Source organism: Excalfactoria chinensis, chromosome 1, assembly GCF_039878825.1.
Source record: "Excalfactoria chinensis isolate bCotChi1 chromosome 1, bCotChi1.hap2, whole genome shotgun sequence".
NCBI lineage: Eukaryota > Metazoa > Chordata > Aves > Galliformes > Phasianidae > Excalfactoria > Excalfactoria chinensis.
This window is the reverse complement of record NC_092825.1, coordinates 67,281,655-67,298,926: the sequence shown is the minus strand read 5'-3', so window position 1 is coordinate 67,298,926 and position 17,272 is coordinate 67,281,655. Positions and strand designations below refer to the sequence as shown.

General features: G+C 40.1%; 2 protein-coding genes across 2 annotated transcripts in view; one reads left to right on the top strand and one right to left on the bottom strand.

Annotated features, from left to right (window-relative positions):
• The window catches only part of SMC1B (structural maintenance of chromosomes 1B), a 30,266-nt gene extending 26,741 nt beyond the window's left edge, over positions 1-3,525 (top strand). The window contains exons 20-25 of the mRNA XM_072333801.1: positions 717-873; positions 1,604-1,758; positions 1,994-2,145; positions 2,368-2,437; positions 3,064-3,174; positions 3,424-3,525. Of these exons, the coding sequence (XP_072189902.1) occupies positions 717-873; positions 1,604-1,758; positions 1,994-2,145; positions 2,368-2,437; positions 3,064-3,174; positions 3,424-3,525 (747 nt within the window). The remainder of the gene's footprint in view (positions 1-716; positions 874-1,603; positions 1,759-1,993; positions 2,146-2,367; positions 2,438-3,063; positions 3,175-3,423) is intronic.
• The window catches only part of RIBC2 (RIB43A domain with coiled-coils 2), a 52,593-nt gene extending 42,530 nt beyond the window's left edge, over positions 1-10,063 (bottom strand). Inside the window, exon 1 of the mRNA XM_072333814.1 lies at positions 10,045-10,063. The gene's annotated coding sequence lies outside the window, so the exon portion shown is untranslated. The remainder of the gene's footprint in view (positions 1-10,044) is intronic.
• Between the last annotated feature and the right edge of the window lie 7,209 nt (positions 10,064-17,272).

The following is a 17,272-nucleotide window of genomic DNA, read 5'->3' as shown; positions in this document are numbered from 1 at the left end:
TTGTACGTGTTTGTTTTGGTTTTGCAATTGTACGTGACACAAGCATATGAAGTTCTTAGATAGGTAAGATATCTTTTCTGTTACATGTAACTGAAAGTTTACCTAAACCATAAGAAGAGCATGGAAATACAGAAAATAGGGTTTGTCTACTGGAAGTGGTGAGAGGAAACTGTATCATTTTCTTTTCCATTGTATTTTCAGAAACTGAGTCTTAGAGCTCTGTGATTCCATGAGAATCATGTTTTCTTAGCACATGCATGGGTGTAAATATTTCTTTCTAACCATCATAGCTAAAATGAATTATTGATGTTAGGCATAGAACCAGGAGGTATTTGAACTAGTCCCAAAACTCTTCAGTAAACCACAATGAAATGTTTTCTTTGCAAATGAAGGAATGGAGACAGCTGAGCTGCCTCCTGTGTTGTAACTTTGACGGATATCTGGGCTGAAGAGACTTTTTTTATTGTCAAAGGACTTGTAAAACAGTGCTTAGGAGCTAGTAGATTGATTCTGTGAACTAAGACCCTGGATATGGTGTATTAGATGTTGGGTTTTTTTTAGTTTTGTTTCTAGATAGTACTCCATTCATCATATAGTTCTTATCCAGAAACCATGACTGCTTGTTGTATACATTGAAATGTCTTGGCCTAAAAGTAATTTTATGATCTGAGATTGTTTTGTTTTGTTTTCTCTTTTGTTATCGCTTATTTCTTTAGGACCTAGAGTCTGATAAGGAGATAGAGGCTCACCTGAACCAGATTCAGCAGGAAATAAAATCTAAAGAGAGTGTTTTAATGAAGACAGCTGTTCCAAACCTGAGAGCAGTAGAGAAATTACAGGTAGCTCGGACCAAGTTTCAAGAATCAACAGAAGGTAACACCGAGTCTTCCTTATTATTTGTTTAATGGCCTCGAAAGTTCTTCCCTAATTAAAATTCCCTTTTATGGTGTTGGTCCTGCTTTTTTTGCTGCTTTCAGTTATTAAGGTATTTCTCGTGCTCAAGTGTTTATCCTCAGTTGTCTTTTAACTATATGTTAACAACTTATTAACATATACTCTGCAGTATTTTATTGAAACACATTTTTAATGGTTAGCAAAGAATCACCTTGCAGAAGTGGTTACAAGTAATTTGGCCAAATGGCATTGTGAAATATTTTCTTACAATGACTGACCTTAATTGTTTTTCTTAATTAAAAGGTTGTCCAGAATCTTAGATGTAAGCATTACCGTAAAATTACCAGTGTCCTCAAAGAGCACTGCAGACATTGAAATACTACCAAATTGAAGGAGTTCTGAATCTGTAACCAGTAAATGCTTGTGCTGCGTAAGGTCACGCTGTCTAGAGAAATTATTAGAAAGAAAAACTTTGTTGCTTCAGAGCAATGTGGCATAGACCATACTGAATATATGTAACTTTCTCATTTTGGAGGCCACCAATTAAAGTCTGTGAGGAAACTCATTATGTTGGTGTGCTGTTTGTGTCTTAGAATCGTTTTCTGTAGTATTTTCCTTGATGCTTGTTGTGGGACACAGTACACTTTTTTCTTCTGTATATTATCTTAGAGACTTACTATGGAATAATTTTAGATTTTTTTTACCATAGCTTTTGAGAGCAGCAGAAAGGAGGCCAGAATATCCAAGCAAGAATTTGAAGAGGTGAAAAAAAGGAGATACGAACTTTTTAGCCAGTGCTTTGAGCATGCATCCATAGTTATTGATCAGGTCTACAAGAAACTTTGCAGAAACAATAGCGCTCAGGTACTTGGCTTAAAATGCCTCCATGCTTATTACTTATAAAATTGACTTTCCGTTCAACAGTTTCAGTTCTGAGGAAGAAATGTACACAAATAATAATGAGTTCACATGTTCCTACAAGTGAAGGTGATTTATCAGCTTCGAACATAGCTCAGTCAGTATTTAAAAGTCTAAAAAAATACACATCACAACAGTTCTATAAGTGTCATTATTAATATTGAAATGTATGCATTTCCAGGCATTCCTTAGTCCTGAAAATCCTGAGGAGCCTTATCTGGAAGGCATAGGCTTTAATTGTGTGGCACCTGGAAAGCGTTTTATGCCAATGGACAGTTTGTCAGGAGGAGAAAAAACTGTGGCCGCTTTGGCTCTCATATTTGCTGTACACAGGTAAAGTATTTCAGTATTATAAAGTACTTGGCTGCATAACTGATAGGAAGAATGCGTACTTACATGTGTTAAGAGTCTGCCAGTATGCTATCCTAATACTTACATTCTTTACCTGTCATTATGCTCTATCAGAATAATTTTTTGGTAGTATGACTCAAAGTAATTAGAACACTTATCAATATTTTTGCATCTCAATGCAAAATACTGTATTTTCTTCTACAGTTTTCGGCCTGCACCATTTTTTATTTTAGATGAGATAGATGCTGCCCTGGATAACACAAACATTGATAAAGTAAGTTGGTCTCTCTTGTCCTTTTAATCCACGCAGAATGGTAGCTTTTGCAGGAGGGTGGCAAGAAGATTAGAGTAGAATAGAGTACAATAGAGTAGCATGGAATACAGTGCAGCAAAATACAAGTATTGCCAACTGTAGACATCATTCTAGGGGGGAAAAAGATCTCCACATGCGTATGGATTTTTTTTTACTATGTAATGATTGCTTTCTTGATAAAATAAGACAAAGGTATATTTCTAACAGTATTAACAGCGATGCCAGTCTTAGTAAAAACTAATGAATCAAATTCATTTCAGAATGAGCAAAATCTACGTTGCAGTGATCTGCAAGTAAACTTTATATGCTCCCTTCAATTGCTTTAGTGCCAATGAAAAGTAGTTTATGTCATGTTCTTCTGTAGCTTTATACATCAAAGCGAATGATAGTTTTCTTATACATTTTCAAAAAGCAGCAAATCTGAGGTGTTCCCATAAGACAGTGCAATTTATGTATTCAGGTACTTATTTCATAAATGAATTGCTGGATGTAATGTAGTTCAGTTATTTCTTCATCACTGCTTAATTATAGTAATTACAGCACAGTCTGAGTCTACCAGAACTAACTGATTTGTCTTCATTCCAAAGGTATCAATTTTCATTAGGGAACAGGCACACAAACAGTTTCAAATGGTAGTTATTTCTCTAAAAGAAGAGTTCTATTCCAAAGCAGATGCATTGATTGGAGTGTGTCCAGAGGTAACAATTCTTACTTACGTTTTTGTTAAATAATGCAAGCGGATTCTGTTGCAGTACTGATTAACATCTTAATACATTGAAACATGTATTGAAATAGTATTGTTGGATTTGAAGTACTTTGTGTTTAGAAATAACTACATATATTGATGAAAAGATCACTTTGGTAACTCAAGCTTGTTTCTGTATCACAGTCACTTACTAAATGCTGATTTCAGATGTTTTAAATTGTATGATCCTTCCCCTTTTCAGCGTGATGACTATGTGTTCAGTCGAGTACTGACTTTGGATCTTACCCAGTATCCAGAGGATGAAGAAGAAACAGAGAATCACAAACGCAGTTCTTTAGAATAAAACATGGATGGATTCAGGGCCAGGCGGCAGGTAGAACTCTGTTCACAACTGACTGTTAAAGATCTGAGTTTGAATGTGGCCATTAGTGGTTAATAGATACATGTTTACCTTTAAAAAAAAAAAAAAGCATTTTCTTCAAGTTTGTGTTTGTTCTGCTGCCTTAAGATGAATGATAAGCACACTATTATGGAGCATAAGATTTGTGTTAATTTATGAGAAGAGGTATGTTTAGTAGTAACTCTGGTGCATGCCAACACTGGACTGATCTCAAGACCTTTACAGTTTCTTTTTTTTTATGTTGTAGCTGCCTCTTTTTACATTCAGGTGAGATCATTTCCTTTTTTTGAGAAAAATAACAAGATAGTGGAATATGGCTGGGGCTTTCTCTTGACTTTTGTGATGACTGTAATACATCAGTTATCCACTGTAGCATTATGAAAATAGTCAGCTTCACAACAGCTCAGCTCATCTCTCCAGAGGTTTGATGTATCCTGGAAAAAATTCCCTAGGCATTTTCCCCGTGGCTGTTATTAGACCTTTTGATGTGTTGCTAATACAGTGCTTGTTGCACACTACAGTTGAGTTTACTACATAAGGAAGGAATGACCTCTGCAAACAGTAGATAGAGTGTTCCTAGGAAGAGCACTACAATGACATAAATGTATCCACCCCGCTGTATACAAAGGTTTATCAGATAGTTCCATTGTAGCCGCATTCCATTAAATAAAGTTTACTCTGAACATAATCCACGAGTAAGTTTAATTCCTTTGTATTAATTATTAGGCATTGCCGTGCTTGTATTGGTGTGAAGGATGGAGAGAAGGAGAGCGGGCTTACAGTGTTTTTCAGGAATGTCCTATCAACTTCATTACACTGCATGAAGAAAACAGGGTAAATTGGCAAAAGATTGTTCTCAGTAGCTATCTTATTCTAAATAAAAAAGTTCAAAAAAAAAAATCTGCAGCGGACTACGGAAACAAACATCATTAAACATGTCTAGCTGTATGGTTAGTTCTTTCATTGTACTCAGGTAATAATTGGAATAGGGCTTTAAAACAGTACGTTACTCTTTCACCTAACTGATAAATGGGTGGAATGGATTCCAAGTTCTGTCTCTTCTGACTGTATTCTAAGCACTGAGGTAACTTTAAGGCAACCCTGTCTGTAAGATGGCTAAAATAAAACAAAAACAAAACCAACACAGATAAAATAAATACTTCACAAAGAAAATACTTGTGGATAACAGTAGTGCTATGATGATGCTGACCACCACTCTTTATGCAGCCCAGGATACAGTATGCCTTCTGGGCTGCAAGCACACGCTTCTGGCTCACATTAAGTTTTTCACCTCCCAAGACCCCTGGGACCTTCTCAGCAGGGCTGCTCTGAAGAATTTCTTCTCCCAGTCTCTACACATATCTGGGATTGCCTCAATTCAAGTGCAGCGGCTTGCATTTGGCTTTGTTGAACCCCATTAAGTTTACAAGGGTCGACACAAGTACACTGAGAATAACTGATCTGACTATTAAAGACTGAAGCAAGCAGTGAGAACCTCAGCCTTTTCCTTGTCCTTAGTGATGATGATTCCCACCATTCATTAATTCAGTGACTGATGGCTGCATGCCAAATAATGTAGCCAAATAAAAATGACATGCCTTTAAGCACAGGTTTATTGTCATCTATGTAAGGCTTACAAAACTATATTATAAAATTAGGTATGAAAGAGGCAGTCAACAAGAATGCCTTTGAAAGTCCAGGTATGATGAAATTTTCAGCAGGAATGAGAGATCTCATCCTTCAACAAGCCCCACCACATCAGTATGGAACTTCGGTATCCATACTGAACTCCCTGGTGGCCTCAGAGGTCATAATATAACAGGCCACCCAATTGGTGGCAGATCTGGGGGAGACAGAGCACTGATGGGCCAGGCACAATGTCTGAATGGTGTTGGAGAGGTCAGAGGTCCACCTATGGCCTCAACCTTGGAGACCGACCTCAAAAGTAATCTGATCTGGACCCATTAGGGTCTCGAGAAAGCTAATGTTCAATGACCTGATTAGAGCAGGAGTTCAATTTAAAAAGATTGACAGACAGCCTAATCACGTCCTATGGCAATTATGGAAGCAATTAAAGTGGAAGGAGTTAGAATCGTAGAATGTATTCTACTGTGTGAACCAGTGATTCATTTGTCTGGAAAGAATATTCAGCAGGCTGAATAGGCCTTTCTCAGCCTGTCCTTGTAGGAGAGGTGGTCCAGCCCTCAGATCATCTCTGTAAGCCTTGTCTAGAACAAGAGCTTTTTGTTGTTCTTGTGTTGCATGCCCCACAACTGGATGCAGAATAGAGGGGCAGAGTTGTCACCCTTGACTTTTTGGCTATACTTCTCTTGAGGCAACCCAGGATATGGTTGGCCTTCTGGGCTGCAGGCACACATTACCACCCATTACATTTTTGGTAATTCCTTTGTCCTCCTATTACATCCTGCCTGACTAACCTGATTTCATTCTATGACAAGGTGACCCGCTTAGTAGATGAGGGAAAGGCTGTCGACGTGGTCTACCTGGACTTCAGTAAGGCCTTTGACACTGTCCCCCATAACATTCTGGTAGAGAAGCTGGCTGCCCGTGGTTTGGATGGGTGCACGCTCCGCTGGGTGAAGAACTGGTTGGATGGCCGGGCCCAGAGAGTTGTGGTCAATGGAGTGGAATCCAGTTGGCGGCCGGTCACAAGTGGCGTCCCCCAGGGCTCGGTGCTTGGGCCGCTTCTGTTTAACATCTTCATTGATGATTTGGATGAGGGGATTGAGTGCACCCTCAGTAAGTTCGCAGACGACACTAAGCTGGGAGGGAGTGTTGATCTGCCTGAGGGGAGAAGGGCACTACAGAGAGTCCTGGACAGACTTGATCAATGGGCCAAGGTTAATGGAATGAGTTTCAATAGGGCCAAGTGTCGGGTCCTGCATTTTGGTCATAACAACCCCAGGCAACCCTACAGGCTTGGGGAGGTGTGGCTGGAAAGCTCCCAGACGGAAAGGGACCTTGGTGTGCTGATGGACAGTCGGCTGAATATGAGCCAGCAGTGTGCCCAGGTGGCCAAGAAGGCCAATGGCATCCTGGCTTGTATCAGGAATGGTGTGGTGAGCAGGACTAAGGAAGTCATCCTGCCCCTGTACTCAGCTTTGGTGAGGCCTCACCTCGAGTACTGTGTCCAGTTTTGGGCACCTCAGCACAAGAAGGACATGGAGGTACTGGAGCAGGTCCAGAGAAGGGCAACGAGGCTCGTTAAGGGCTTGGAGAATCAGCCCTATGAGGAGAGACTAAGGAAGCTGGGGCTGTTTAGTCTGAGAAAGAGGAGGCTGAGGGGAGACCTTATTGCTGTCTTCCAGTACCTGAAAGGTTCTTACAGTGAGAGTGGGGCAGGTCTCTTCTCACTACTGACTTGTGACAGGACGAGGGGAAATGGCCTCAAGCTGCGCCAGGGCAAGTTTAGGTTGGACATTAGGAAGAACTTCTTTACAGAAAGGGTGGTTAGGTACTGGAATGGGCTCCCCAGGGAGGTGGTTGAATCGCCATCCCTGGATGTGTTTAAGAGCCGCTTGGATGTGGTACTCAGGGATATGATTTAGCAGAGGTTTGTTGTTGTGGTATTGTTTTGTGGTTGTTTTTTTTTTTTAAGAGATAGGCTACTGGTTAGGCTGCGGTTGGACTTGATGATCTTCAAGGTCTTTTCCAACCTGAGTAATTCTATGATTCTATGATTCTACATTCAGCACAAATTGTTTTCTCTCAAGAAGAATGTTATTTATTCCTCATTAACAGACTGAGTATGAAGGACACGATTAGTGAAGAAACCAGTTTCTAAAAGATCATTTCACACTTTCAGGCATGATGTTCTCATGCTCCATTTTCAGCAATGCCTTTCCATTGTGTTTCCAGATTTTCACTAACGGTTACGTAATTAACCTTTGCAACACAAGTTAACTGGATGTTTGTTCACATTGTTGACCTTTCTGGTAAATCCATCTCTGAAACCTAATCAACAATCTCTGTGTCAGTTCAGTAACACACTCACAGAAAGAAAGCTAACATATGAGTGCTGACTGCTATGGTTCCTTGTTAGCTAAGCCAACTGCTATTTTGAAGTTAATGGAGACAGAACTAAGATATATTTGTATCTAATCTAAAGTGAGTTTATCATACCCACAGAAATGTTTATTCATTTTGAGTAAATAAGTACAAGGTTTTCCTTGTTTTGTTGTCTTCTTGCTTCTTTTTGTTTGCTTGATTGTTTTACCCCAGCACTAAGTCTTACATGGTCAGAAATTTATTGTATTGCCTAAAAATAAAATCGTTGAATATTCAAGGCTTCATTTCAGAAATGCAGGTTCAACATTTCTACTCACTTGAAGGTCACCGGATATAATCAATTGATTCAACAATGTTTGTGGAGAACACACATCTGCAACATGCCACAAGAAACCCCCTGCTAGTTACCTTGGTAATTTACCCCACTAAAAAAAACCTTTTTTGTGCCAGAAGTACTTTAAATAAACATTTATTTCTGTATTCAGTCAAGATGTTTGTCACAAAATTGTCGGATAACTGCTCAGATTTTTATTTTACAGAAAAAGAGAGAACAGAAAATGGTATTTTTTAGGTAATATAAACCAAAGAAAGAACAAAGGTAAAAAGGATTATACTTTCAAAATCATATTTGTTTTACACATCTTAACTAAAGAGTAGAGTACTAAATGGTCCTGTCTGTAATGTCTCCTACTTTGCTGTTGAAGAGACGAAAAAGATTTATCTTCCTGAGAAAAATCTTCCTGTCCAAAACCAAACTGATACACAAAATAAAATGTAACCCACTTTGAGATATTAGGCACTTCCAGAACAGCAGCTACATGTACAGGTTTTTTGTATTGTGTGTTCTGTAGCACAACTTGGTGCAGCCTATAACAGATACTACATTTTTATTACCATAAACCAAATTACACATTTAAAATGCTATAATACAGGCACAACAAATTAAAAGAAAACGTATTTCTTTCCAAGCAAAAAGCTCACCAATTACTATTAGGAGTCTAATTAAAAACATCAAGGCAATTAACAATTCCCATTTCTACAGTAAAGTTTGACACAGAGACTGTGCTAAAGCAAGGTTACAAATATTAAAGCGGGCAGCTACAATCCTGACTGCAAAAGCCTGTAAATTATCATCTTGTACACATTAGTCACACTAAATGACCCAGGAGAAACAGAATCATGCAGAAGGATATGAGTGAGTAGTTCACTTGAAATTGGACATGAAATTCTACCTCCTAACTCACTGAAACTGATACATTTAGAAGGCAGAGCAAGTCTCATCTATTTATTCAAAGCACATGGTTATAATGAAGAGAAGTTCAGCTACCAACATAAATCTAGAACTAAGACACTCAAGTTACTCTTTTTTTGCAACTGTTGTCAAAAATTGCAATTGTATCTCATAGTCTGACATCCACAAAACCACAGAAATATGTCACCTAGGCTCAACGTGGTAAATATGATATATCAGATACAGAAAAACAGAACCTAAATAACCAGGATTCTGATCTCATTTGTTTCACAGTTTAACTCAGGTAAATCAGCATCTCTCCCCATCCTGAAATCCACATAGTACAGATCTTTGTTGTTCCCACACAGGAATAGTGAGCTGCTAATGGCACTCCTCACTAGAAGATCCTTTATCAGGCATAAGATCTCAAATGTCACCCTTCTACAACAATCTCTGAGTACAGAGAACATCCTTTAACTCTCCAACAATCATCTAGAGACAGTTTAAAGCCTATAACAAACTGCATATTGGCAAGGAACTCTGGCTACAGCATCATCACTTAGGAATCCCCAGGTTTCATTACATTAATTCGTGTGGCTATGTTTCTTCCTTAATTTTATTATTATTATTTTTAATATAAGGATGTATTTTCTTTCTTTCTTTTGTTTGGCTTTGAAACACATCTCAGTGTGTGGTTGTGGCAAAGGCAGACTGCAGACCCCAGTCTCTGAAGGAAGCACCCTGCCAGAGCCTACAGTTCACGAGGCTGCTTGCCAGCTCCAAGGTTCACATGCTGAAAGCTCATTTGGAAGCAAGAGGCCTGCGTCTGGAAATCATCTGACTAAGAAGAAAAATTAAGTCCTCCATTAAGGGTTCACAGTGCAAAAACGATTCACGAAGGCAGTGCGTATTGTTTCCTCAGAAAAAGGACTGCGTTATTCCACCGCCCCATCCAGCTGAGCTTTAATAATCATACAAGTAACTTGCCAAGATCTGTAAAACAGTCGCGTCCCATGACGCTGACAACAGCAATATTCTAGGCTTCTATTTTCTGCTTTTATCCGTATAGCACTCCACGGAGCAGCGACACGGACGACACTGCAAGCCCCGCCCCGAGCCACCTGCAACGGGCGGCGCCGAGCTGCCCTGTCCCGCCCTCCGCCGCCATAGCGCCCCTCGCACCGCCCTGCCCGCTGCTTTACCTCAGGGTAGAGGTCTCACACTGCTGCATCCTTAGCTTTCCCCTCCGGCTGGGAAACAGCAGCCCCAGGAGCGGGGTTCCGCCGCAGACGGTGCGGATGAGCTGCTGAGGGGAAACCTGTTTCTGCGAGCCCCAGGAGGCGCCGGAACACTCCCGTAAAATGTGGAGACAGAGTACTGTCGTTCCTAACAGATCATTGCCTGTGGCTGCCCCACCGCTCCTCCCAAGGAGACCATGGGTAGGGTTGAGTTGATTTGAGCATAGCACTGGGACGTGCTAACAGCAGGTGGCATGTACTGTCTGCAGGTATTCAGACACAGCCTGCTTTATCTAGTCACGTTTGAGAGCCGATAGCTACAGCTCTCATCCTCAGTTCTCTTAAAAGCAAAGTCTAAACAAATGTTCCTTCGCTGTGATTTATAGCATTTGATTAATAACATTTAACTCAGTTCCGCTCTACTGTGTAGCAGCGGTTGCCAGGTTTATTTGCAGTGCCATGTGTTTAATTAGGCCATGTCCTGAGAGGGCTCAGATTTGTAAGGAAAACCCAAGATGAGCAAAGGCTACACACTAAGGTGCTATCAGCAAGAACTGCTCCCCAGTTCCAGCTGTAAAACCATTTTGAATATGTGGCATTGTCTGATTTTAATTTCATGAAAGTTTTCAGGAATACTCATGGTACCGCTTCTGGATAACACGATACCATGTTCTGGGTAGCAGACTTCTGAAGTGCTTATTGGCATAAGCTTCCTAAACGTAGGCTGTAGATGGTATTGTTTTTTCCTACAGCCCTCTTGTTTTGGGGTGCAGTCAGCGCATTCAGAAGTGTTATATGCGTGTATATGAACATTCCCTTTTGTCTGTTAAATGTCAATTGTATTGGCATTCTGGCGTTATTTTAGGAAGAATTTTGATAAAGACAGACAGTTTTACAACTGAAACAAACAAAAAAAAAAGGTTTTCACTCCATATCCTGTGATACTTTTACAAGTATAGTTGTATTCACCCCACTGATGTTATTAACTTCTAGTTTACATAAGAGCACTGTGTCCTTGTGAACTATATATGTAATCTTCCCTAGATGTCAGTTCTCACTTTGTCATTTTTTATATTACTACATCGCAGTATCCCCAGAAAGTCTTAACAAACAATGTGGACATTCATACTCATAATCACAAAGAAGGATGGAGGAGGACAGGACCAGAGAGAACAGAAAGGGAGAAGGAAGACTGAGACTACAGTCTCACCTGAAAATTCAGGTTTGAGGGAGTTAAGAGAAGCTCTTCAGTACTTCCATCTCTTTTGCCTTACACCATTCACCAAGGCCACTCCATCCAAAAGGCAGTTTAACACGCTGGTATTTTGGGTTCAGTACACCTGAAAGTCAAACATGTTCTGTTTTAAAAGAACCAGGTGATACTGTGCTGTGAAACCCCGGTGAAAAACCAGCGTTGTTGTGCTTGGAATGCTGTTTGACACTGCTTTGCAGTAAAGTTGGAATGTATTACTAAATAATTTGATGAATATCTCTGAATATTTTTACAGATGTAGATAGGAGTCACAGAGGCTTGCTAAATATTTTCCTGAGTTGACTCAAGGTCGGACCCATCCCCTTGACTTATGATACCTATAATCTTTGTTTCATATTAATTTTAAACTGAGAGGAAATATCTGTGAAGAAAAGCCCTCAAATCCTTTCCCTTTTCATAAGTGTTATTACTTTTTTCCAGTACGTCTTGCCCCTTTCACATTCTTAGGCAATAACTAATTTAAAAACAACAGTAATCACAACAGTAATAAATTACATTAGCTCTAGATTTGCTCGCAAGGAGTTGTGAAAGTCACTAAGGATGAAGAATATTAATATTTTCCAGCCAAATAAGATCCAAACGTAGTCATACAAAACACAATCAAGAGGAGCTTCAGTATAAAGCAATAAGCAACAGTGTATTTTTTCATTACATTTTTAATTACAATTTTTTTATTATTATTATAATTCAAGCTGTGTATGACAGAGACAAGCAAATAATGTTGCAAGAAAATTGGGGGAAAAGCTCAGTAGCAAAAGCCATACTGAGAAGAGAATGGCAAAATGTGTCGAACTGTAAACTTTGAAATAGAAAGGAGTTTCTTTCAAGAAACAACAAGGAAAGGTGAGTACTGTTGCTGCAAGTGAGAAACCTGGTGACAGGCAGAACACCTTTTAAATAACTATAGAAGCTTACCACTTGATTCAGCCTCAGGTTAATCTCCCATCTTATACTAAATCCATATGTTTATCCAAGTGTACTAAACAATATATTCATTCAGTGGCTTATTTTGGACTTTATTGCTACCTCTGTGAATACCACTTAAAGGGATGTAATCAGGATAAGCAGCACAGCTGGTTGGCTTTGGCTAGAGGAGGCACTGAGTCCAATTTTTCAGCTATTTTATAAGTTTTGGTAAATTAAATCCTGCAATATGTATGCCAGATCCTCATGGTTGAAAAGCAAACCAGTAAAACTCACAATGAAAATGTATTGAGCTTATTGGAAAGCGTGTTTAACAGACCAACAAATTCATATCTTAATTTACTTCCTAACAGAAAACCAGTGTACCCTTGTTGATTGAGATAAAATTCCTTCTGCATGCACAATAGAGCTTCTAGTTACTCCTCGATAGTTGCTTGCTCTTTTCTAATGCAGTCCTGGCTGGATCTTACTAGTTTGTCATCTCTGTAAGCAGAAGAGTTTGTAAAATACATTGAAGAAGAAAGATACTATCAAAAATTCAAAGTATGTTTCCACAAGCCAGTGTCAGTTCACTTTGAGTTTAACTATGATTAAATATAGAGATGAATTTTCTAAGTAAACCTTTCAGTTTTTACTTCCAGCACTGTATGTGCACAAGACCAGCTTAGTGACATGATCTTTAAAATAACTCAGGATGTAACTGCAACAGCACATTAGAGTTCACTTTTAAAATGACCAAGTGATAAGTGACAGATACCAACAAAGTTCTCCCTACAGTCTGCTTTTACTACATAGAGCATAATTTCATGTAAGTTCTGCACTACCTTGCATGTAGTTCTGTCACACTGTCTGACTCCTACTCAATTCTTCCATGGACAGAATTTACTGATGTTACTCCAGTAACACCATGTTGTAATGAAGTGCTTTGTTATAATGTTTCCTATCATTCTAATAAGAATTGCAGATCCAGGCTGAGGGTTCAGGGATGTTTGGGTACTTATCTCTTGTTCTTTCCTTTGAGAACCCGGGGTTTCATGCAGGAGCCCATAGAGACTGAAACACAAAAGCAAGACACTCTAGCAGGATTATAACAGCAGTATCTTCCAACCTCAGCTTTAACCATTTGAGGTAATATTCAAAGGTTTGAAAAGGTAAAATGTGGAGGTCCTACTTTCCACAGAAAAATCAAGAAGCTACTAGGCTACTTTTGAGTTCTAAAATTTCACTTGAATGTACCACAGTAAGAAATTTCTGTAAGAAATTTTCAGTCCGTTACTTTGCTGGCTCCAAGTCTCTGATGAGGCACAAATGGCTCCATAATCTAAACACGTCACACCTTTCTTTCACTAAATCCACTGGATTTACTGTGGAAGTTATGAACTCCAGTATTCAGTCATATTGCAATGTGACTCACTCCAGAATTCCCCATTCCCATTTTTAATAAGAAACAATGTAATTAGATTCCATCTGCTAATGCAGTTGTGATTAGTTCATTTGTGGTTAGATTTTAAAGGCTAGCTTTCTCATATGTGTCAGTCTTCTCCTGCTACTCCCTCCCTCCCCCCTTTTGTGTGTGTGTGTGTGAAGGGCAGGGGTTGGTTGAACCATGGAAGGACACAGCAACACTTCCTCCAGCAATTTCAACTGTATTCCTCCTGTCCGTGTGTTCGAACTATTCCATGGTTTTATACAGGAACATAGTGATTAGATTTAGAAAGAATCTGATGGGTTTATAAGTTCAGGTCAGTATTTTAGTTGTATTATTAAATAGCCAGAAGCTGGGTTACACTGGTGAGGAGAGAAGTCAGTACCTGAATCAGAAGGTTTGGAAGGAAAGCATTATGTAAGTATACTACTTAGTAGTATAAACAGCGTAATTTTTTTACAGAGACAAAGTGAGCAGAACAAATGATTTAACTACAAACTCAACAGAACTGCAGAGTAATTTGGATAAGCCAAGGTTTGTAGGCAACATAAGCAAACATAAATAACTCTCTTGCAAAACTGTACAGTAAGGCTCAAGCCCAAACACCAAAAAGGCAGGAAATAAGAAAGCAAACATTGCCACTGCATCCCTGATTTTCTTTACTATTGATTTCCACCATGATGAAAATTCAGCATTTCAGTTGCCCTTTCTTCCTGTTGCCTAATTCTAGTCTGTTTGCTCAGTAAATCCTATTCACAGCCACACGCTCCCTGCTCTTTCCTTTGGCACTGCCTACAACACTAACATACTGTTTTTCTCCCTTCTTCTCCTTCCTCTAAGACTGTTCGGTCCCCATAAAAATTCAGAAAGCATCAAGTGGGTGCAATTTTTTTTTCCTGTGTGGAGGAATTAATTGATACACCTTTGCTTTGTATGCACTTCTACATCTGATGCCGTTTTGTCAGCCTGCCCCTCTGCTGCTATCTGTCACACAGTAACAGAATGTAGTGGAATACTGGCAGGAAGGTTCAGTCTCTGTTGCTGTACCACAGACATCTGCCTCTGATGTCGCAGGCTAACATAATAAAATAGGAGGCATTGCTTTCAGAGCAGCGCACCCACAACAAAGAAGACATCCTCCAAAGTATTATGTCACATGGCAAGTTACTCATCTGACAGATGACTCATCTACAGGACATTGCAAAGCAATGCATAAAGTGTCCCAGAAATCATAAAATTTTGCACAGAGTTCATTTCTAAAGGGAGCTATTTTTGCCTGAGTTTGCAGTTATGATTCCTAGGAACCATTAAAATACGCATCCTATTGAGAGTTAAAATACTTGCGTACATACTTCTGCCCTTGTTTGCACTGTGCGACCTTTAAGAGCTCCTCTCTTGTAAAAACAAAACCTCACTATGCTATCTCTTCCAGAAACAAGAGAGCAAACCTGGCCCTAAGTGCATCTGGGTGAAGCAGCCAAACACTTCATCATTTGGCACCAGAGAAACTTTGCTATACAACTGAGGAAAACTCCAGATCCCACACCTGGAAAAGGCTTATTTTTGCAAACAGTTGTACATGTACTACCTTGTTATTAGTATGGATGTAGTGTATCACAAAAATCATAAGTGGATTGCAGGATTCCCTTTATATTAATCGAGATACTTCTCCTGAGGAATAAAGATATATTAATATCATGGATTTTGTTAACTTCTAGCTCATATATTCTTTTTTTTATTATTATTATTTTATTTCCCCACTGTATTTGAGACCTTGGAGCAGTGCATATGCCTGGCATGTTCCCAATTTTATGCACCATTTTTTGTAGAAATGGAATATTTCCATCATTACTTCCAAAGCTTTATCTATACTCAGAATTAATCATCTGCAGAGGAATCAGCGTATATTGTCTCAGTTACAACACGCCCAGGGCGCTCACCCCACAAGTTCTGGATTCACTCCCAGAAGCAGTGGGTTCTGGGAGATTTTTAAAACACCTTTTAAATTGTTGGATGACAGACAACTAAATTAAGTTTTTAAGTACAGTTACATGTATCAATCTCTCTCACATTCATCAGGTAAAATATTCCACTGTTTCTATCTGGCAGAAATTTCTTTGCAGATAATCCAGAGTTCCTATCACATCTCTGTTCTGAGGGCTACCTTCTTGTAAGCACTGATAGTGAAGTTTGCCCATCGCCTTCCATTAAGGAACTTTGTTTTTAGATATTGTATGTTATTTCCAATGTCTAACCAAGCTGACTGATGTTTTTCAAGAGGTAGAAAACACTCCAGAAAATTCACTTCGACAATTCAGCACTTTCTAAGAGCAAGGCTAGGGAAAATCATAGAATCCCAGAACCATAGAAAGGCCTGGGTTGAAAGGACCACAATGATCACGTAGTTTCAACACTCCTGCTATGTGCAGGGTTGCCAACCACCAGACCAGGCTGCCCAGAGCCACATCCAGCCTGGCCTTGAATGCCTCCAGGGATGGGGCATCCACAGCCTCCTTGGGCAACCTGTTCCAGTGCGTCACCACCCTCTGAGTGGAAAAAAAATCCTCCTAATATCCAACCCAAAACTACTCTGTCTTAGTTTAAAACCATTCCCCCTTGTCCTATCACTATCAACTCGCATAAACAGCCATTTTCTCTCCTGTTTATACATTCCCTTCAAGTACTAGATGGCTGCAATGAGGTCTCTCCAGGGCCTTCTCCTCTCCAAGATAATCAAGACCAGTTAGCTCAGCCTTTTCTAATAGGAGAGGTGCTCCAGCCCTCTGATCACCTTAGCAGCCCTCCTCTGGACCAGCTCCAAGAGCTCCACGTCCTTCCCATACTGGGGGCCCCAGTCCTGGATGCAGTACTCTAGATGGGACCTCACAAGAGCTGAGTAGAGGGGGGCAATCACCTCCCTCTCCCTGCTGGCCACCCCTTTTTTAATGCAGCCCAGAACACAGTTGACCTTTCAGGCTGCAAGCACTGCTGGCTCACATTCAGCTTCTTGTTCACCAGGACCCCCAAGTCCTTCTCCACAGCACTGCTCTCAAGGAGTTCTTCTCCCAGACTGCATAAACACCTGGGATTGCCCTGGCCCATATGCAGCACTCTGCAGTTGGCCTTGTTGAACCTCATTAGGTTCACAAGGGCCCACTTCTCCAGCCTGTCCAGGCATGTCCCTCTGTATGGCTTCCCTTCCTTCCAATGTCTCAGCTTCACCACTCAGCTTGGTATCATCTGCAAACTTGCTGAGGGTGCACTCGATGCCAGCATCTGTGTCACTGATGAAGATGTTGAAGAGCACTGGTCTGAAGACCAACCCCTGAAAGACACCGCTTGTCACCGGCCTCCACCCTGACATAGAACCACTGATTAGAACCCTTTGGCTGCAACCAACCAACCAATTCTTAATCCACCAAAAAGTCCATCCTTCAAATCCATGCCTCTCCAATTCAGAGAGAAGAATATTGTGAGAGACCATGGCAGAGGCTTTGCAGAAGTCCAGGAAGGTTACATCTGTTGCCCTTTCCCCATCCAGTGATGCTCTCTCTCCATCATAGAAAGTC